The sequence below is a fragment of the Hippoglossus stenolepis genome, chromosome 6 (assembly GCF_022539355.2).
Source record: "Hippoglossus stenolepis isolate QCI-W04-F060 chromosome 6, HSTE1.2, whole genome shotgun sequence".
Classification (NCBI taxonomy): Eukaryota; Metazoa; Chordata; class Actinopteri; order Pleuronectiformes; family Pleuronectidae; genus Hippoglossus; species Hippoglossus stenolepis.
The window spans coordinates 6,186,012-6,208,330 of NC_061488.1; the positions used below are offsets into that span (position 1 = coordinate 6,186,012).

The window sequence follows — 22,319 nt, forward strand, 5'->3', positions numbered from 1 at the left end:
CCGGCGCGACAGCCATTTATTATAACAGATGCTCGGAGGGTTCCTGCTCAATTTGTACAAAAGCACAGAACTATAGCTCTTTTCAGCGGCTTATATGTTTCTTCACAGATAAAAGATAATCAAGCAGCTCTCCACAGGTCCCTCACACCTTTGTGAGATCCTGCACGAGTTTGTGGAAATCACCTAATGAATGTCACACAAGCCTCTTTGGCAAATAAATCAGAAAATGAAAGTTGGGAGCTCTGCTGCTATTTTGGGAAACATAGGCACAAATCCCACAATGCTCACTGTCGCTGTTGGCATAAACCACACGGGTGTAAAATAATTCATGTTATTTTAAAGTTTTATTCAAAAAACTTAGTTTTGGACAACAGAACCCTCTTACTTCACAATCGTGTGTTTCTATTTACGTCAGAGGTCAGAGTTGGAAAATCACATCATGTCAGAGTCAGAAGTTTGAAAAGCCGACTTATTGTAACAGACAATACACAGTAGACAGTAAAGTACTACCTCGGATACAAGAATAAAACATTTAAAACTCTATATGTTCAAGAAAAGACGAGAGTATGAGGAGGGAAATGATGTGAAAGTCAAACATCCACTTACACTCCCGGTGGATTCATCTTCTCTGCAGCAGCAGTGAGGAAATGGAGCTTTAACGAGTTGCTGATTGTTCCGAAGCTCAATGTCCAGGTTCTGCTCAGATTTCAAGAACAATCAGAGAATCTTTGGACCTTTAACTTCAGTTAGGTTTGCAAATCTGTGCAATATATTAACGCAAAGATGGGAGAGTGAGCAAGAATCTAGGATAATACTTCTACTGGGCTTAGCTCCTGAGTTTATCTCTTCTGTGTAAACTTTTCAGGTCTGGAAGGTGAAACCAGAACAAGCATCTTTACCAATCACAGCCCATTTAACTGCAGAGCTGAAGAATAGGCTTGAATTGTTTGTTCTTTTACTCCCAGAGTTGGTTTACATCATAAAAAAAAGATTTTTCTCTGCACTCAAGCTTCCAACATTTAAAAAAAAATCAAGAGTGACAAACTGTTAAATTAAAAATTGGGAGCTGCAGCTGCAATGATTTCTTGTTTGTCTGTCTGTCAATTAGCAGGATTGCACAAAAACTACTGGACGGATCACAACCAAACTTGGCGATAGGATGCGATGTGGGTCAGGAAAGAACCCACTGAACTCTGGTGCGGATCTGGATCGGTGGGGGGGGGCTGATGGAGTCGTTATACATTGCGAGATATGGCGTCATGAATCTTGATGAAAAAGAATCAGACAAGTTTAAGGGGACCGATATTTATGAGTGTGCACAAATTGGTGCAGATCCAAATACAAATCTGCATCCAGTGAATTTAAATGTGGTTTCATAAGGGGACTGTCGGGGCTTTGGCAGAGGTAAGCGCTCCATTGAGTGCCCTTCTAGTTTTGTGTATGTGTTGCCAGACATTATCAGACTGAGAACTGAGACGCTGGAACCAGAGCAGGTTTAGTATTCCAGCTTGAAAATAGTTTGAATGGTTAAAAGTTGGAGTTACATTGAATATCTCCCCTAAAATCTCCCCTGTTCATTGTAATACAATCTAACACGATATATCTATTGCCAATACAAAGTACTGGCACTACCTGTGTATTTCATTTTGAGGCCATCACATAGCGTTCAGTCTTGTTGGGTGAAAGAGCTTCTAGTTGTGTGTCCACTCATTTAATACACCCAAGGTCTTTTAGTCCTGAAACACCATCACTGCACTTTAATCGAGGGGCTGGTGTCACATGAGTTCTATTGAAAATACTGTCGTCGGAATGGTTTATAAAAGCACACAGGTACGAGGTGGACGCTGCTGGTTGTGAAGCTCAGAATCACAGCGAATGATTAACCGTGTCATAATCTTCCAGTGAATCTACAAAATAAGTCACCAGAGGCGTATTGCTCTGGATGACACCATTGATCTCAGTGAGAGATGGAGCTTTTCAACTAAAAAAAAGGTCCCGCACATCTGAAAATGCCTTTTTACAAGAATCTAACATTCACAGCACCCTGAGCATGAAATAATAATTAGAACGGGAATGTTTACAAAGCAAAACCCGCGCATTAATTTGCCTCGGACTGCGTGAAAGCTCAGTCACTTCGTCTTGTCACTGCAAAAACAGGCTTAATGCATGATGACGTTAGGTGAACGCTGAGCAAACTGCTTCGTTTTCGGCTGCTTTCAATCGGCACAGTGGGGGGGGGGGACGTCCATTCAAATCCGACGTCTCGGATGGGATGATTTTTTGCTTGCTGTGTTTTATATTATAAAATATTTCTTCAGTGCAAGGGGTGAAAACAAAAAAATGTTTGGCTGGAATTTAGCGCTTAAAAAAGAGGCAGTAAAGGTGGGTCCAGAAGGAATATCAGTCATATGAAGAGCACAGAGGAGGTAATAACAATAATATCACATATATAATAATATAAACAACATTCTGTTTCTGTTAGTAGCCGCCGTTCGCTTCAAGGCAGAGAATCTCCACTGTTTCCCTTCATTACTACAAGAGAAGTCCCCTCCACAGGAGCACTCAGTTTAGAGAGACAAACAAAAAGCATGATGTAAATACTCTCAGCAGTGGAGAAGCTGCTCGTCTCTCCTCTCTCCCCCTTTCTCCTCATGATTAGCATTTCAAACAGTTCTTGTTTTGCATCAGGGCTTCATGCTTGTGTGCATGCCATCACAGCGTTGCAGGTGGTGGCCTGTCCAACCAGCGGAGTTGGAAAAGCAGCCTTTGTGTATGTGTGTGGTGTGTGTGTGTGTGTGTGTGTGTGTGTGTGTTTGTTTGTGAGACTGCCTCTCTGTGGTAGGAGCTAGTCCAAGGGATCTGACCTCTTTACAAAACTCGGAGTACGTCTGCGGGACAGCATTGTCTACAAATGCTACATAATCATAAATTTCTCAGTGTTTGTGTGCCTCCGCTTTGATCGGGGAGAGTCACAAGCCACCGACTGGATTCACATTGTGCCTGGTGAAAATCCACAAAATCTCTTTTTAAGTGTCTGCCAGCAGGCCCATCCAAACTTTGATTGAGTGCGTCACAATGCGCGCTGCATATCAAGCACCGAAGCACTGATACAGACGGCTGCATATAGGAGCCGTGTGTGTGTGGCCTGCATGGGACATGACTCTGCATCTTTTTTATCTTAAGTTAATTGCTAATAGATTGTCCCCTCCATGGGATTAACCTCGACTAACATTGTGTTCAAGCCAAAGGAAATTAAAAATAATGAGTTCCTGCAATGTAAAACTCAGCCAGCAGATATCTAATTAAATCTATATTGTTCTTTGCTCTATCTGACGAGGCGTTCGCTGTCCTCGGCGTCCAGAGTTAGTGAGGTGACGGCTGCAGGCCGGGACGGGCTCGCACCAATTAGATGGATCCTCTGTCTTGCTACCGCGCCACCTGAAAACAATAGGGAACAAACTGTCAATACATTTCATAGATATATATAGATACAAGAAAATGTTCAGGCATTTGATCAAATTTATTGTTTCCTGTTTGAGTCGATCATTTAAAGTGTTTTATCTCATTTTGAAATCCCTTTTAAATGATTTTCTTTAAATCAGATAATTAATTAAAATTTCATTTCATTTTAAAAAACACAGAAACATGTGAATCTCATGGATAAAGTGTTTCACCAGGTTGGAAGCTAACTACAATACCCATTAGCCCCAGGTACTGCTGCTATGGAGAAGAAGTCAGTGAAATGTTATATCGAATTAATATCATATATTATATCAAACCTGACACAGAATTTTTAAGGTTAAACGATTTAAGCAGCAGATTTTCTCCTTTCAGTTTTATCAACGCTTCATCTCTAGCTCTCACCCGCCAGTAGCAGCTCATGTGACACAATTTGAAGCGTGATGAATGGCTGTTGCCAAAATGCAGGTTGAGAGTAGTGACCTGAACGTTTTATCAAAGACCAGATATTTTGTGATGTAAATTTTTGATAATTTGGATTCAAGACCAGGAGAGTTCTTGTTGAACCAACCATCAAGTGCTCCGACTGTGTGTCACGTTCCATTTTCTATGGAAAATACTTGAAGAGCTCCTCCCACACAACTCTAATGTCCAATCAGAGTAAAAGTGAATGAAATAAACACGTGTTATTTAATGCACGACGTTTTTAGCCTGTCCATCTAACTAGCTTACGACTAATAACAGTAATCCAAGATAATAATTATGTGATTTAGATTTGATTCATTTAGAACACGTCTTGTACAGTTTTTTTTCATTTTACATAAACCTGCCTGGTCAACGTGGAGGAAATTAGCCACTTCAGAGCTGTTTGGCTTTTCACTTGAGTTTAAATAGCTGAATAGCTGCCGTGTGACTATTCTGGTGCTGATTCCATTTCAGTACCGACTAATATCTATAACTAACTATAGCTCTAGGTTAACAATGCTGCTTCTTGATTTGCATTCTCTAAGCGGATCATTAGCTGGTGTGGATGCTGATTTTCAGCCTCGGACAAGTAGAGCCAGTGAAATATTCTATTATGAACTGTATATGTACAGTACAAGCATAGCAACGGTAAAAAAAGTCGAGTCTACTCTCTTCTTCTGTTGTAGTTTAATCTGATGAGCCACATGACCACTGGTAGCCATTGATCAGCGGCCACATGCTGCCGCTGCTCACTTCCCTATATTCCACTGTTTCCCCCTCGGGAATCAAACATATAAAACAGTCCAAGAAAAAAAAAGGCATCTCAGGAGAAAGTGTACTTCTAAGTGCAGTGGCGTTTCCTTTGGCCGTCAGATTTAATTACATGGGTTTTAGTTTTCAGCATTAGTTTACAGCATATTTCATGTTTGTGCTCGTGGCCCCGTCATTCAACAGATTATAGAATTAGGTTTCCTGAGCCCACTGTTCCTCGTGGAGAGCAGGACGGCTGATATGGCCGACGGGAGCGATGATTATTAGGGTTGATCGTGGAATCTTTGGGCATCAAAGAAGAGCTTACTAAAATAACGCATTATGATGAGCGTCCACAAGTCTGTCAGCCGCAGTTTGCTTATAAGAGATTTATCATAGGGCTGCGTTAAAGCATCTATAAATACCGTGTCTTCAACTAAAGCCATTTTGTGTTATGGCTTCTGCACAGGGCGGCTGCCGCATGCGACTCACACTAACTCAGGCCTTGTCCTCACCTTTGTGGTCTTCACTTTGTTCCCGGAGATGCACGACCAGCCGGTGAGGTCAGGGAGAACTCGGCACTCCTCCCCCTCCAGACACGGCTCCATTTTACACCACCACTTCTGACGCACAACGGAGGCTGGAGTAAAATACACCTCAGCTGAAGGTCACTTTTTTTTAGATGAAAAGACTTCAAAAAAAACTTGAGTTGTTAGGAATAATAATAATAAAAAAAACATCTCAATCACATGTCACACTCCTTCACTGGATTCTGGGAGAATCTGACTAACCTGACTCCACTTTGAGCAATAAGATATTCATGTCATGTCAGAGGATTTCTGGGTAAGTGAGGGAGAAGAGGGTGCGGGTAATATTACCATCAACACAAGAGGGCAGAGCCCTTGTTGTCCCCGCCACCTGTCCTGGGAAGCACGAGCACTTGACTGTTTGAGAGCGTTCCTCAATCTTGTTCTTATTGCAGCAACGATGAGCAGCCACCACTTCACATGTCCCCGTCCTCTCCTGCAATGACCCTGAACAAGGAAATGTGGAGGGAAAGGTGACAATTTTTCATGCTGACTTTTGCATGTAAGTATAGAGGACTTCAGCACTGCAGTGAAATCACAATGATTCACTGACACTATTCGAAAGGAAAGAATTAAGTACATACACTAATCTTTCGTCACACATATGACAAAGTAAGTAGAGCATGTACACTACAGCCCTGCTTTGGATTTTTATAAAGCTACAGCACCACCCAGTGGATTTTAAAAACATTAGCACTCATGTCACAGTTAAGAAGAAAAAGAAAATCACATTTTAAACCATATTATTAGCATCAATTTCCTAATTTACAGTTTCATGTGGGCAATGAACAGCACTGAGCAGATTTAACAGCATGAAGAGAAAATACCACGTCTGCTTCTGCATCATTTCACGGAAAAGCAAATAAAAAGAAATGCAGTGATGATTAAACCTCGGATGATTCACACTGACTCCTCCAATTGAACGTGTGCAGCAGAGCAGGAGTTTAAAACAAAAAACAGAGACCCATGCATGTTTATTGCTAATTTAAAACGGAGATGTCTGGTTGCATGAACAACAACACCTGCAGGACTGGAAGGTTAATTCGTAAAGTGGAGTTTAAAATCAGAAAACAACCAAAGCGGAGGCCAAGACATTTCACATTTAATTATAAAAAAACAGAAAAGACAAATCAGAGGTTTCATATTGGATTTATCCATTTGAGGGTTCTGTTGTGGTGGTGGTGAAAATAACTGAATACATTTATTTTGAATTCATTTAACTGAATCAAAGGAAATAAAGGAAAATATAGAAAAATGCCCAAACTCGCAATGTTAAAGACAATGAAAAACATAATGTCATGATATTATCATTAACATTATCATTATCACAATTTTGTTGATGATATTTTACTTTAGATCTATCTATCTATCTATCTATCTATCTATCTATCTATCTATCTATCTATCTATCTATCTATCTATCTATCTATCTATCTATCTATCTATCTATCCATCCGTGTGCATGCTCATCAGATCCAATAACTATAATACATTAAACCTCTATCATCCATGCTGTTTTCTGTCTCCAGTAAGGAACACATGAGTGTCAGGTTCTTGTTACTTCAGCTCGGCCCCAGGTGAGCAGGCTGGTGACCAGCAGCCGTAATGAGCCCCTCAGGACGTGTGATTGGTCTGGTTGGTCTGACACCTACCTGTCTGTCCTCCGGAGCTTTGGTTGCCAGTGGACTGTCCCCGGCTGCAGAGGCTCACTATCCAGAGGAGCAGGAGACCCCAGTGGAAAGGCCGAGCCGGTGAGCTCAGCTTCATGTTGCCTGCACACAAAGGAAGGAGCTTTACACACACTTTCACAGAATTGGGTTAATGATGTTCCCTTTGGGGCGTGTGACCTTAAGGTAAAATACTGTGCATTATTACATTATTACATGCCCCTGCCTGAGATCACTGCATCTATTTGCTCAATTACGCTTCTCACATCAGCGAGCTAAGCCACAACAAATCAAAGAAATGCCAATAAAAGCCTGATCAGAGGCACATTTGGAGGCAGATGAGAGTCCTTACCCTCATTCTTGAGTCATATTATCCCTGCAGCTGTAAACAACCGTGCATCCGAAGCTAAACTCTCCCTGCAAAACAAGTCGCTCTCTGTACGTGAGTCACGGAAGAAACTGGGACGTGGAATTGTCACATTATATACAGCGAAAAACAAACGCACGACAAAAACAACCCCAGATGCAACACACTGCTATTTTTTTTATTATCAATTAAATTTGTAATCAATTAGCAAATAATCATTGAGCGAAAACAAAACAGCAAAATATAGGTCGGCTTTGAGCGTCAAAACGTCAAAATAACCAATTGAATCTGTGAATTTCTACAGAGATGTTTGGCATCTTTACTTAAAAACTGACTTTTAATGGACTATCACCACATCTACTACATTTTGAATTGATTAACTAGTAAAGTCAATGATTTTCTATGTTTTATTCACATTTGCATTCAGTGATAAAAGCATTTGGCCTATTCCTCGTTAATCATAAACTAATCATCCATTAAGTGATAAAACACTATACCAGCACCTGCTATGAACCTATTTACTTAATCAGCATCTCTAAAAGTGGTAAAAAGTCAAATGTATCACACATTTAATTGGAGAATAAACAAATAATAACATAAAAAATTTAAGATTGGATCATACTCCATGTATTTTCTGTTTCTATGTCTGTAACGCAATTTGTAAACTTATATTTTGAAAGGTTATATACCAATGAAGTTTATTATCATTATTATTATGATTGTTGTTGTTGTTGTTGTTGTTAATTTTGCCTAAACTGGAGTAGAAATAAAGGCAATGAGTGAAATCCATATGTTCCTACCTCAGGTTATTGATTCTACATGATGATCCTCAGCCGAAGCCTCCGTCAGTGTCAGTGCTGACATCACTCACACCATCATCTCACCGAGGAGTCACAGGTTCACATCCGATTCTTCACCTCCAACTTTCCTGCGTCAGTTCAAGACTCAACCGCGACGACAGTGAATCTGTGGAGCAGGTGAGCAGCGTCTCTTCCTGGAGCCAGTGCAGGTGATGATGGGATTTCTCCTGCAGGACGTGATGTGTTGCTCTGTGAACACACACTCACACAGACACTCACACAGACACACACACACTCACACACTCTGAGGAGAGAGTACATGTCAGCTCCTCCCGTCGGAGGAAATTAAAACTTAATCGAGGCAGAAACCATCTGTCTGCTGGTCAGCGAGCGGCCACTTTCATTAGCGCCATAAGAAGCTTAGACAGAGAGAGAAGTGACGTCCTGTCAGTCAGAGGATCAGCTGCAGCTGGAGGAGAAAGACAAGTTCTCCGGTTGGATCTGTTGACGCAGAATTACACTGTTTGCTCTTGTTGTTACTGTGTTGAAAGGTAAATAGAAAAGTAGACGGTTGTCCCTTCTTATTACTGAGTTTGGTTTTAAACTTGATTTGTGAGGATGAGTGTTTTTCTGCTGGATCATTCACTATATGTTATAATAATAATAATAATACTAACAATAATAATAACGATCATACAGTGTCACTTCCGGTTCTAAAAAGACTGTAGATACATTTAATTTTGACTAATGCGAGAATTCTTCTTCTCTCCTTCTATATTTTTCCACTCTCTTTTTATTTGTAATACTTTCTGCTATTTATTTATTTAAATGTAAATTTGCATCTGCCTATAGAGCACATCTCTGCTCCAGTAAAGTTTATATTTATATGTATATGTATATGTATATGTATATGTATATGTATATATATATATCCATAGGAATATGTATTGCTCTTTCTTTACTTTACTTCTACTTCAATGTGCAAGGTCCCTTAGGTGCATTCTTTTTTTATCTTTTCTCTGCACAAACCAGACTAATAAAGGCTTTTAAAAGTTTCCACTGTAAGAACGGTAACAGTCCCTTGGTGTATTTTCCTTTTTAATCAAAATGTACAATTGTGTATATTTTCTTTGAGTTTCTAATCCTGGGATCGTCAAATAAGACAATTGTTACTTCAATAAATAATTAATGCTTTATCGTTTATATCAATGTGTAACTGTAATCTTAACTTCTATTTCTTCAAAGATGTTTAAAAAACCTCTTGTGTTTTGGGTGTTATACAGTTTAAAGTGCTTTCAGACAAACAGTGGAGCAGCTCTGTCGCTTCTAGATAACAGGCCACACTGCACTTTACAGGAAGAGCCACTGCAAACTCCATCTGTGGAGACACTGAGGTCTTTTAGATGCAGGGGGGGGGGGCTTTTTATGACTCTGTGGTGGCATCAGCCATTTTCTTTGGAGCAGCAGCAGCAGCATCTCTCCTGCTGACAGGAGGAGACGGGACAGCCTCATTAGGAAGGACAGCTCAGTCTCTGAACGCCCCCCCTGACCTGGTGGAGGTCGTCTCTGCTGGAAAACCACTCACACACTGAAGGAGAGGTGTCACCGGTCCGACCTTCCAAACTATAAGAATTACCACCACTGTGCAATACTCGTTTTCTGTTTGCACAATAACTATATCCGGTTTACACTTTATATATTCTGTTAACATTTTATATACTATTTCTATTTTCTTGTGTTTATAATGCAGGTTTATTATTTTTACTACCTCCTTTGCTGCTGTGAAATTAATCAATCAATTACTAATAAAGGATTATTTTATCCTTCTTGAATTTATGTCACTGGGATTTATGTTTTGGTTTATTTGTCTTCAGTAGTTTTCTTATTCATATGTTTTGTTTGAACATGTTTAATGAATGAATGAAAAGAACTGCCTTATCTTATCTGAGTGGAGAAAACAACTAATACTTCTGGTGAAATAGGCTTTGTTTACAACCATTATAATAAAACTTTATTAGAGCAGAGCGCACATCAGTAATCGCATCACTTGACTTGCAGGTAAATAGCAAGAATATTAGTCAGCACGGGTCAAATACACAAAGGAGTAAACAACATAACAAATACAAAAAAACATTTCTCCCAACAACCGATCCCGTTCCACATGTAAGACTGGACTCATTTACATCATAATCATATCAAAAGGTGCTGCCGCCACATCACGGTGACCTCGAGACGTCACACCCGCCTCAGATGCTTTCGGCCCATTCGATGTCAGTGCTGCGCGTTGTGCTCAGGTGGTGAAATTGAGCTTGAAGAGAACCGTCTGTGGTGTGGTGACGTCTGCCACGGCTAGTTCCTGTCCGTCCGACAAGCCCAGCTCTGTGTCAGAGGAAAGAAATACTGATCTGTGAATCTCAGCAGGTCGAAAGGTCGCGTTTGATCCGACTGGAGCATCTCTTCTTATTACCTTTCAAAGTCTTGCAGAGGTTTGGCCTGGTTCGCTCCTCGATGGATTTAACAGACTGGAATTAAAAAGGAAGCATAGTGTTATTATAGGTGGTGATAAAAAGTGACCAAACACCACGAATCATTCAGAAAGATGAAGATTACCTGCAAATACAGTGTCTTATTTTTCCCTTCCAGAGTCGTAGTGATAGCCGGGGATTTCATTTGTCTGGAAAACATTTAAACACAATCCTAACATGATTATCTCCACCGAGGAGGTTGTGTTTTCATCAGTGTTTGTTTGTTTTGGATGGATTTCAATGACATTTTGTGGAGGAGTGGGAAATGGTCCAAGTAAGAACCCATTACATTTTGGAGCAGATCTGCATAAATGGGTGAATCCAGGAACTTTTCACTTTCTTTGAAGCGTTTCCCAACAGAATTAATTGTGACGGGTACAGAGACTAAAGAGTAAAACAGTTGTCGCGTGAGAAACATGCCACTTGCGGATCTGACTGTCTGGGTGCACAGGAAAAACATTATGGACGTTCGTGCGAGCAAGCATGTGGCAAACATCACTGCGCACGGCTATACAGTGGTGCAATGGACCAAAACACCAAGTTGGAGATCTCTGTAAAAATGTTTTAGTTCATTTTAAAACTGTGGCAGAACGTTTCTCTTGAAGCATTGAAAAGTGTTTCTCTGAATACTCACAGGGAGGCGTTCTCTGTCAGGTACTCTAAAACCTCCTGCAACTTGGCAGAAGGAGGGAATTGGAGATCTTGAGGCACCTGGCTGCATGCTGAGCAATTTTCCTGCAAACCAAAGAGGATGCAGAGTAAACTGTTTCTTCTCTGTACGGAGAAATGACACAAACGTTTCATACGTTTCAATATGAGCAGAACAAACCTTTCGCTCAGCTTCAAACGTGTAGGTGTACAGTCCATCCACGTCATTAAAGACCATGTAATTATTTAAAGGAATATAGGCGCTGAAAGATAAAATCTTGCGTTTATTTAAAAAATAATCAACAGATAATTGAGATGAGATAATCAGGATGTGTTTCTTTGCTACCGACCTTGTAGCGATTTTAAAAACTTCAGTGGCGCAGGAAGCTGTGGAGAACAGAAGCAAAATGACGTCCAGTTGAATGAACTGTGTAATTGTACAATAAGTCATAATTGAGAATCTTGTTAAGTTTTCTATTAAATATATAAAAAACTATATTTTGGATCAAAAATGTTGTGCTTCATTGAGAGGCAAACTTTGTTTTCTTATGTATAAAATCTGACACAATGTTTTTTTATAGTTATGGTAAATCTGATTCATTATTGGTGTAAACACTAATTGTGCCACTTTACCAATGTCACAACAGTAACTACAGGCGGCTCAGCCAACTGCATTCTTTTCTATTATGTGTTTAAAACCAGAAGTGTAAATGTATTTGAATCCAACATGTCAATATCACCCCTTAAAATACATGTGGACAGTGCAATTAACTGACATTATACAGCAGCAGCATAAGTTCTTTTGCATCAGTTTTAAGTGAACAATATACACATAAAGCAACATTTAAAATACAACACAAAAGTAAAATAACCTTATTACTTAAACAACATCATATAACAAAAGGAATGTTGAATATATGTAATATATAGCTGCTCCAATAAAACAAAACTGGGGACATCTCTTCCTAGCAACAGCTACTGCCACAAAAAAAGTTTCATACCAGCGATAACAGCGTTGGTTGATGCCACTGCAGGAATGATCCTCTTCACAACTCCTGTGACACAAGAAACAGACACTGATTAGACACCATCACAGTATTAGAGCTACTTGAGAACCAGAGCTGTCAATTACGGTGAGAAATGTATCCGTTCCACTTCAAAAAAAGACTGATGTGGCGCATTAGCTTTGAATATATATATATATATATATATATATATAAATATTTAGTTTCATCACTGTGTTCACCTTGAGTGAGTCTGTAAGTCACTCCTGTGATGGAAAACTCTGCAGATCTTTCCTGGGCTCTTTCAAACACCCACTGGATGTGTTCTGGGTTGTCTCCATCCAAGCTGATATCTAAAGAAGGAGAGGACGTGGCTTGTTAGACTGTAATTTCATAACGATCACAGGTTCAAGGCTGCACGACTTATACCTGTGTGGTACGGCAGAAAAGGAAAAAAAGAGAGAATATTGGAGCTCACCTCCAAACGGGTTTTCTTTCGGCCACTGTAAGATCCTGGCATATTCGATGCAATGTTCTGGAAGCCTTGGCATCGACGCAATGGTGCACATGGGGAAATTAATCTGTGGATTGTAAAATATAAATTAAGGTCAAACAGAAAAGCATCTGACAGCACTGGGAGAGGAAACATGCTCACGTCAAAATCCCAACTTCATTTTAAATCCATTTTTCCTCATTATTTTCTTGTGTGTGTGTGTGTGTGTGTGAGAGAGAAAACTAAATTATCCTTCCTTTAACAGTCACTGCTATCCTGGTACTGCTTCTTCCAAGAAAGCACCTGTATGCAACAATTCTTTCTCTCTTATTTTCTGCAAGTTTCTGTTGATGGTGTTCTTTTTCCGTGCCTTGTTATTCTGGTAGCTATTTTTGCATTATGCCCCAAGTCATTTATTCCCCCCCCCCGCGAGAAACTGCTGTTGCTGTAGGTGAGAATGTAAAACATCACCTCCTCTGCACCACCAAATTCTTTCCCTCTCCCAAAAACACACGCTGAGCTGCAAACGCTTTTGTAAGGTTGATAAATTATCATTCCTCCCTTTGTTGTATTGAAATGACTCTTTACAGAGACAGTATTAGTGTAAGTAGACTCGACCTGTGGCGGGTAGAGCTCCAGCGTGCAGTCGATGCACGCGGTCATGCCGGGCAGGATGACACGGGCGTTTCCTTTAAAGCCCTCTGTTCCTCCATCTATTAGCGGAATGATGGAGCTGGGATCCAAGACCCCGTCGTCATAACTCAGGAGGGAGATCTAATAAAAGGCAGCAATAAAATAATAACTCAACACAGCTTGTCTTCTGAAACACAAAAGTAAATCAAGTAAAAACAAACAGTGAAAATAAAATCTAATTTCTCTTTCCTACCAGCATCCCGTTCATCCAGCGTCTGGCGATGATGGAGTCCAGTCCACAGACAATGATGTGGAACTCTGCAAAGTCAAGAGCAGTTTTTTTTTTTTAAACCTATGAAGTGTTTATTTAGGTGAACTCTGCTAATGCATGCAAGAGAAACGCACTTACCCCTGTAGAAAGAATCATCAAAGTCTTGGATCTTTTTAAAGTGGCTGCGTGTTATTGATAAGGAATGAAAATCATGATCAAGATGGTTTAACTACGTCTGTGTTGCTGTGGAAACTGCTGTTGAAAAGGATACGGGATGACTTTACATCCAGGGATACGTCTGTTGATGAAGTCAGCAGCCACTTCTGCCTTCGGTCGTCCGACATCTTTGGGCCTGAATCAAAGTATAAAGCAGGTAATTACAGAGCAGACGAGACAAGAGGTTTGATCACAGGGATTAATCCAGTGCCTCATTCACCAAGAGGCAAAGAAAGTACATGTAAGTTTAGGCACTTGTTAGTCATCTAAGAATTTGATTTCATGATATTTACTACCACAATCTACAGGAAAATATTAGAATCTTGCTACTTTTGTTTAGGGGACTGAATACTTCCCTCGTAGTTTAATTAATGTCATAGATTTAAATGACGTGGTTACTGAGGACTATAAGGCTTTAATATCATATTTAAGATATTAATGACTACCTCACAAATCCCCCCGTATTAGGAACAAAATGTTTTATTCATATGCTAAACTTGTCAAATATTAAACGATTGTAAGGAGAAGTAAAAACCGAGGTGGAGCCCACCTGAAAAGAAACTGCCTGTTGAGGTTGGACACATCGATGGTATCCATGTCAACCACGTGGATAAGGCGGAACCCAGACAGAGCCTTAAAACACAGCAAGACAATGTGAGGACTAACACAATAGATTTTCTCAGGTTACAGTCAAGTGAGTACATTGATATGTGAAGTGGATCAAAGTTACTTCCTACCAGATTTTTTAGAAGTTCACATCCGAGTCCTCCTGCGCCAATGACCAGAATCTTACAGGTCTCCAACAAAAACTGCAGAGACTGACAAAAAGAAGCATCGGCATGTTTAAAGAACTTCATCACTACACGTAGATTCAGTCTGATATATGAACGGCATGCTTTCTGCTTCATGAAGGTATTTCTGTGTCACCTCAGTGCTCGGCTCAAAGTCGGGATGAGTGAACGGGCCGGGTCGCTCCAAAAACTTCCTCACATGATTCCACCGGCCGTCCCAGTCACAACCACTGTCCCTGTGTCCGCCATCTACAGCCATTCTGGACACACAACGCACCAAGACACACTCAACTTGTACTATAACTTACACAAGGGCATTTCTCCCTGTTTATTTCCTCATTTTTCCAGGTAGAAATTTCCTGAACGAGAGAAAACCACTAAAACTGGCCAATTAATCTTTAATATGTTCCTATAATTCATGATAACCCAGCAATCTGCAGAACTGTAAGTTGGTCGCAATCACCTGGACTTACTGGGGGGGGGGTCGTTATTTAGCCGTCAATGGAGGGCTATGCATTAATCTTTCAAAACTGGACAGTGAACGTCTCGTCCTGCACCTACAACTTTGTAACCGTGTTTTGATAAAGTCCTTCATTGTATACTGCACTGTATTTATTTCTAATGTCACTCTACTCCCACTATTTGCACTATTTCTCAGAGAATAACTTTTTGCACAACACAATATGTCCTTGTATTTATGTGCACACTGTTTTTCTACTTGCTCGTGCAACCATCCTGTGCCACTGCACATTACTTTAAAACCTTTCTACACAAACCACTACAGTAAAAGATGTATATCATGTACATACTCTGCATTTTTGTATATACTTGTATTCTCTTGTCTACCTCATTCTGACCTGTCTGCTAGTGTAACAACTGAATTCCCCCAGTGTGTGTGTATCAATAAAGTGTTATCTTATCTTACATAAAGATTATTATTATTATTATCAATGTCACTCGTGCATTGCATTGTGGGATATTCAATTGAAAACAACAACTCAGACCCTGCTGTGCACTCATGTGTGGTGTAGCATTAGTGCACAGGCACAATGTGCAGGTTGCTGCAGTATTTGCAGCGGAGCAGGGTCCCAGTGTTGTGTGGTCGGCTTCCCAGTGTAAATTAAACATTAGCCCAAACATCTGACTGGTTTATTCAAGCGGGTAATGGTCTGAATGGTGTGTGTTGGTGTCTCCTGGCCCAGCAGAAGCTGCTCTCTGCTGCCCGGACCTTCATTTCGCATTCGTCACTAACTTCTCAGTCAGGTCCTCTATTCGCCTTCTTTTCTTCTCCCTGGAAGGACAGAGGACAACACGTGAGGACGCTGGACCGTGACGGTCAGACTCAGGTAACAATCAGTGGGGTTTTCTCCTCCATTCACACTTACGGCTCGTCGGCATCCGCCATTCTTTCACGGTCCCATGTCCTCGATTGTGACTGGCGCGTTCACGAGCGTCAAAGCTGCGGAGCTCGCGACACCCGGAAGTGGTGGAGGTGCAGGGGAAGTATTTAAAGAGACACACCAAATAATCCAACATGTGAAATGTGTTACATGAAAATAAAACAGTGTATTCAAATGGTGTAAAAAATAAAATGAATAAATGATAACAGTTTTCCACAAATGCATTTGTTTGCATTTTTTTACATGTGTGTATATGTTCAAATTCAAAACAAGTGTATTTGTCTCCAGAGGGCCATTCTGAGGCACAGAGAGCATGTCAAGACGAAAAGTAAAAACAAGAAAAGAAAACAACGATGACTTCAGTGCAATGTCCACGGATGGTTTAAAACCAGTGCAGTCTACTCAAGTTATAAAGTAAGAGTAGTGAATATGACTGTAAAAGGACAGTGAACAGGATTATGACGATTGTAGGAACGTAGATAAATACTGAATGATTAAAGTGGTCGGAGGTCATTGAGGTCATAGAGTTAAAGGTTCAGTGTGTACCATTTAAGTGAAAGGGATCTACTGGCAGAAACTGAATATAAACTAATCCCAGTGATGTTTTCACTAGTGTGTTTCGTCTAAATTGTACAAATTGTTGTTTACTTTACCCTAGAATGAGCCTTTTATATTTAAATACTTTATATTTATATTGATCCTCTCTATGGAGGCCGCCATGTTTTTTACAGTAGCCCAGACTGGACAAACTAAAGACCATTTGAGTTTTTATACCAACCTGAACGCTACCACAGGTTCTCTTTCATGTTTGTAAGGGTTAGGGTGAGGTGAGGGGTATTCAGCTGCAACATGCAACTTCACCACTAGATGTCACTATATTCTACACACTGAACCTTTAAGGTGATTGAAGAATATATGCACAGGAGCAGGTCGCAGCAGATGAATAAAGCAGCAGATAAATATAAATACAGATTATGAACGGTTAAGGTGAGTAATGATGATGAAGAATAATTATGTAAGTGGTCTAATGGAAAATGGATCACGCAAAAGTTTGTCTGCTGCACATTCTCCAAACGCAGGCCTTTTTTAAAAATGCATTTATTTCTAATTGATGCCAAAATGACTGTGTATAACTATATATTTTCCATAAGATCCCTCACGTCTTTTTCCTGTAAAATCTTTTTCCTTACATATGATTACATGATTGTTCTCAACCTGTTGTAGATGCTTTAAGCACGTGTGATCTCGCGAGATCTCGAGCGATACCTCTGCTCCCCCCCCTCCGCTTCCGGAGCCAGTCAGCTGTTCCGTGCAAACACCTCTCCTCAGTGTGTGCGGGTATGTTTGTGTTCGTGTGTCTCTTCATCACACGCTGAAACCATGGCTGCCAAGATGGAGCTAGCTCCCCTCCGACCGTGGGACGACTTCTGCCCCGGCACGGACCGGTTCGCCAAACCGGACTTCGGGGATTTGACCAAGTGGAACAACCGAGTCATCAGCAACCTGCTGTACTACCAGACCAATTATTTCGCTGTGGCCCTGGTGGTCTTCATCATCGTCGGGTGAGTGAGTGTGCTAACACAGCTAGCATCTGTGGCTCTGTATGCTTCATCAGCCCTACACACACACACAGACACACACACAGACACACACCCATGCATGGTATGTGTGCAGCCATTGTTGTGCCAACATTCAGGCTATGATGCCATGAAGTCTCTGCCTTTCTGACATTTACTTTGACAGGCCTGTAAACATGTTCTTTCTTTTGTAATATTCACGAATAGTCATGTAAACACTGCTTCTGACTCACATCACCCACATCCTCAGTCCCCTTTATTTAGAATTTACTACTAATAATAATAATAAAGTTTATTTACAAGGCACTTTTTAGTGTTTACAAAGTGCCTCGAAATCAAAGCAGGAAAAGTAAATATAAGAGAAATAACAATCAGCAGGACGCAATGTGGGACAAGGAGGCAGGACAACACGTTTAGGTGGTGGGAAACAATGAAATGAATAAATATATAGCTGTGTCACATAAGAGCAGTAATATGACAATAAAAAACACATTGACAGTCTATAAAAATGGGTTTTAAGAAGTGATTTTAGAAGAAGTCACTGACTCTCCTCAGGTAGGCCGTTCCAAAGCCTCCGGGCCCTGATGGATCTGAGGCTGCGGGCAGGCACACAAGGGGTCAACAATTCTGTGATGTAGCCCGGAGCCAGACGCCCGGCATGCTTTAAAAAGTGATCAGTAATAAAATCCTAAAATCAATTCTCAAACGGGAGGAGAGCCAATGGAGAGAAGCCAGTGAGACCAGTAAGACCAGTGAGAAGCCACAGCTGCTGCGTTCTGAACTGTTTCATGTTACATATGTAGGATGGGATCATTGTTACTGCATTAGCTTCTTAATGATCACATATCACTGTTGTTAGCTGGTTGTGGCTCGATAATTCTTAGATCAATAGGAAATTACAGTTCTGACGAGTACAGGCCTTATTGCAGGTATTCAGCTCTGGCCAGGAAGTAAGTCATTGTTCTTACCACCAGCAGGTTGTGCTGTTAAATAGAAAGAGCTCGCATCCTGTTTGAGGTTCCACATGTCATGTTTGTGCTTCACTGCTCAGGTTCCTGAACCCGTTCGGCATGTTCCTGGGAGGAGCCGTGGTGGGCCTGGTGTTCGGGGGCTCGGTGTGGGCAGGAGAGAACAAGGCCACCATCAAGAACTTCAAAAGGAAGAACCCCACCCTGTTTGTCATCGGGGTCATGGTCACCAGCTACTTTGTGCTGTCGCTGTGTGGTGGTGTCATGGTGTTCATCTTCGGAATCACCTTCCCCCTGCTGTGTAAGTCTCGGCACATTTAATATTAATTTTCTTATCACCACGGGGGCCTGTCAGATGTCACAGTCACCAAAGTGTTTAATCAGATTCTGTTAAGGTTCTACAGAAGAGGATCAAGGCCGTAAGTTATTATGATGTCAATTATACTTCGAACATTGAGATATTAAAATCCAGGTTTCTTATTTAACTCAGTAATTAACAACAACAATAATTGAAATAATACAAGGTTTATCAAAATATCACATTTCATATGTTAGATGAAGCAGATGCTGGATGTCAAATTTCATTAAACTGTCTAAAACATTCAAACACATTAAAAAGTGGCAACCAAACAATTTACAACGCAATAAAAACCGACCATGAAATGAAATATTTCAGTAAAATAAGTGGAGAAACCGAAAACTAAGAAGCAAGAGAGCAAATAAATTCCTACTTGAAGGAATTGGACGTTTCATGCCAAATGTTAATGGGCAGGCTGTTTTGGTGGAAAAAATAAAACTCGTGCAGGCTCAAAATATGTGCAGGCTCAGTGCCACCCAGTTTGTTTTATACTTATTAGTTAGTCCTTGTCAATCATCTTTCTTTCAGCATTCTGTTAAAAAATTCAACCAAATCCAAGTTTATTTCTTCTCTGTATCTTTTGCATCCCTGTGATTTTCACATCAAAATGCAAAAGATCTTCTAACTTAGCCTCATCAGACAAGTTCCCTGAGTATCACTGGTTATTTGACTTGCAGAGAACACGGAGACAGATGCTGTATTTTATATATAACTACATTTTCTGTAGCGATTTACTGCTTTTGTTTAAATTGTAACTTTCCGTCCCTACAGCAGATTGCACACATGTGTTGGCTAACGCTACAAGACGAAAACTGTAACTGGGGGTGGTGAGTCACGCAGGGCCTCATGGCTGAGGTTTCTCCTGTGGGTGAACAAGTTTTTCCGAACACTCTCAGTCTGACTCACTTTAGGGATTGAACAGTACGAGCAGTATCACTGATCTGCTTTCACTCATGACCCAGACTGGGAAATAATGTCAGCACAGCAGGGGTTAGGTTCTGATCTGGAGACGGGAGATACAGCTTTGGATTTGGAGTCATGAGTTCAGCAGAGCGGTTTAGATAATTGACGGTTTGGGTCGTCGGAGCAAATATAGCTGCTCCAACGTTGTGGCACATGGACGAGGGAGTTTGATCACATCCCAAGAAGCCTGCCCACTGCTGTTTGTGTTGATGGGTTGCTATGTGTTGTTGATCCGGACAGAACCACAATTACTGCCTGATGTCATGCAGTCAGCGTCTGCCTGACATGTTGAAATAAAAGATATGTCTGTCCCCCTCACACCTGCCGTCAAGTCCCGGGGTTGCTGCAGTATCACGTTTTGTTTTTTTATTTTCCAAAGATGTTTTCCCCGAGAAAATCATGTATATATGTATTTTTATTTTTACACGTGAATATAAATAATAACAACAGCTTGTTTTCGGTAGTGATCCTGATCCACGCCTCTCTGAGACTGCGCAACATGAAGAACAGACTGGAGAACAAGATTGAGGGCGTCGGGCTGAAGAAAACCCCCATGGGCATCATCATGGACCTCCTGGATCAGCAGGAGGTGAAAATGAACAAGATTCAGGATTTTCTTGAGAGCAAACTGAAGGAGTGAGGCTCTAGTCCAGAGTGTGCCAAGGGAATTAAATGTCATATACACAATGGATTAACATTTCCTCAGCATTATCCCACGTATCAAGTTTTTATCCTCCCCCCTCTATATCCCGGAGTTTGCATTCCCATACTTTTTATCCATTTATCTTTTTCTCATATAGGTTTGCTTGAGTTTAAACTGTAATAGATGCTTAGGCAGATTTGCACAATCACCCCCTGTGCACTGGATGTTGAGAGGCAATGGGCGCCAAAGATTTGAGCACTTCTGTGTCAAAGAGTATTCCAAAAATATTCCCCAAAACGACAAATTCCCTTGTTGACAACGCACTTTGAGTAAAACCTGAATGTTTCAACACATTGCAATTATATTTATTCTAAAAAAAGAAGTCAGACCCTTTCAGTTTGCTACCTCAAAACGAGCATGTTACATTTTCTCTCCAGCACCCACGAACCTGTTATCTGCTTACTGAAGAGCAATAACTCATATCTCGACTCTCCAGGAGCTGTATGAATAGTGATCTGAAACCAGTGCGCTTCTAGAGTTAATGGTATTGGCTGACTAATAAATCCTGGAGTTTAAAATATTACTGTCGATAAAAAGCGTTCCTGACCGTACAGGCTGGTGTATCCCCCTCTGACCACAGCTATGCAATAATTAAAGAAAGGAAAAAAATGAATGGCAAGTTCGGCTTTATTGTTTGAATATTATGTCATGTTATTACAATGTCTGTTGTTGTTTTTTTGATGTATCTTTATTTTCATACTATAGCATGCAGAAATGTATAAAGTGGCTGCAGATTACAGAGTATATATCTATATATAACTTTGGCAATGTGGCAAAAATACAGATTAAGTTAAAATAAAACATTGATTTACCACCATTCTGGACTAGATACATATTATGCTATTTCTCCAAAATTGCCTTTCCTTGTACAAAAAAATAAATATAAGCTAATAAATTTGTAATCTGTAATATGTTTATCTTAAACTGCTTCTTCCTGATAGTAAAAGCAGTCGTTCCCTGTTGCTTTTTCACGCCTTGACTACAGTTTGTGCATGCTGACCTCACACGTGGCAGTTCAGATTGTTCTTGAATGCTATATTATACACACGGCATATTATCTCTGTTTCTATGTGACTTTTTCATTGTTGAAAAGTGATGATGAACTCACAGAACTGGCCATACACACAGCTGTCCCGTGTAAAAACATTAAAGAGAACCTGGTTTATGTTGCAGTTGTTTTTCAATCAAGTGTCAGTGTGAGTATATTGATTTTTATCTTTGTTTTGTGTGTGTGGTTATTCTTGTTTATTTGGGTCACATTCAAAACAAATTAGTGAATTGTAGGCAAACACGAAAACAAATTAGAAGCTTATGTCAGTGAATAAAAGACACTAACAGAAAGTGTTGTACACGGTGTCACTTGAAAATTAAAATTGGCAAACGATCCATGTGGCATTGATTCGTTAGGACTGATGGCCTTTCTTCAAATATTGCCCTTTATGAAAAACACGAGTAATTTGTCCTTTGTCATATCTGCACTGCAAACTAACAGCAACAATTCACTGGGAATGTGTTTAATTTGACACCAGTGCCACACAGCGCTGTTTAGTTATGATAGGAAAAGTGAGGAAGAAGAGGAAACGACTCCCTGTGCGAAGAGTAAAATATATATTTTATATTGAAAGGGCAACACATGATCAGGTTTGCTCCACGTTGAAGAATCTGACATTTAAT

The 22,319-nt window shown here is 40.4% G+C and overlaps 3 protein-coding genes across 4 annotated transcripts; 1 reads left to right on the forward strand and 2 right to left on the reverse strand.

The window, feature by feature from the left end:
* Positions 1-325: 325 nt before the first annotated feature.
* Positions 326-8,423, reverse strand: LOC118111131 (chemokine-like protein TAFA-4). Its single transcript, XM_035159481.2, has 5 exons — positions 8,096-8,423; positions 6,914-7,033; positions 5,553-5,708; positions 5,190-5,314; positions 326-3,438 (listed from the first exon to the last, which is right to left on the reverse strand). Exons 2-5 carry the CDS (start codon positions 7,026-7,028, stop codon positions 3,427-3,429), a joined length of 408 nt encoding a protein of 135 aa, XP_035015372.1. The 5' UTR covers positions 7,029-7,033; positions 8,096-8,423; the 3' UTR covers positions 326-3,426.
* A 1,656-nt stretch (positions 8,424-10,079) lies between these two features.
* On the reverse strand, positions 10,080-16,168 carry LOC118111501 (NEDD8-activating enzyme E1 catalytic subunit). 2 transcript variants are annotated; one of them, XM_035160156.2, is made up of 18 exons: positions 16,062-16,168; positions 15,929-15,967; positions 14,813-14,936; positions 14,623-14,703; positions 14,436-14,518; positions 13,941-14,021; positions 13,808-13,851; positions 13,652-13,716; positions 13,384-13,539; positions 12,751-12,853; positions 12,515-12,625; positions 12,270-12,323; positions 11,619-11,655; positions 11,450-11,531; positions 11,255-11,355; positions 10,706-10,769; positions 10,563-10,617; positions 10,080-10,474 (listed from the first exon to the last, which is right to left on the reverse strand). In XM_035160156.2, the coding sequence occupies exons 1-18, from the start codon at positions 16,079-16,081 to the stop codon at positions 10,386-10,388; spliced, it is 1,389 nt and encodes a 462-aa protein (XP_035016047.1). In that variant the 5' UTR covers positions 16,082-16,168; the 3' UTR covers positions 10,080-10,385. The 2 variants fall into 2 exon arrangements, with proteins under 2 accessions (XP_035016047.1, XP_035016049.1); XM_035160158.2 differs by having other exon boundaries at positions 15,905-15,967; positions 16,062-16,156.
* Positions 16,169-17,360: 1,192 nt separating this feature from the next.
* On the forward strand, positions 17,361-21,829 carry LOC118110783 (PRA1 family protein 3). Its single transcript, XM_035158846.2, has 3 exons — positions 17,361-17,638; positions 18,705-18,922; positions 20,407-21,829. Exons 1-3 carry the CDS (start codon positions 17,457-17,459, stop codon positions 20,580-20,582), a joined length of 576 nt encoding a protein of 191 aa, XP_035014737.1. The 5' UTR covers positions 17,361-17,456; the 3' UTR covers positions 20,583-21,829.
* Positions 21,830-22,319: the final 490 nt, after the last annotated feature.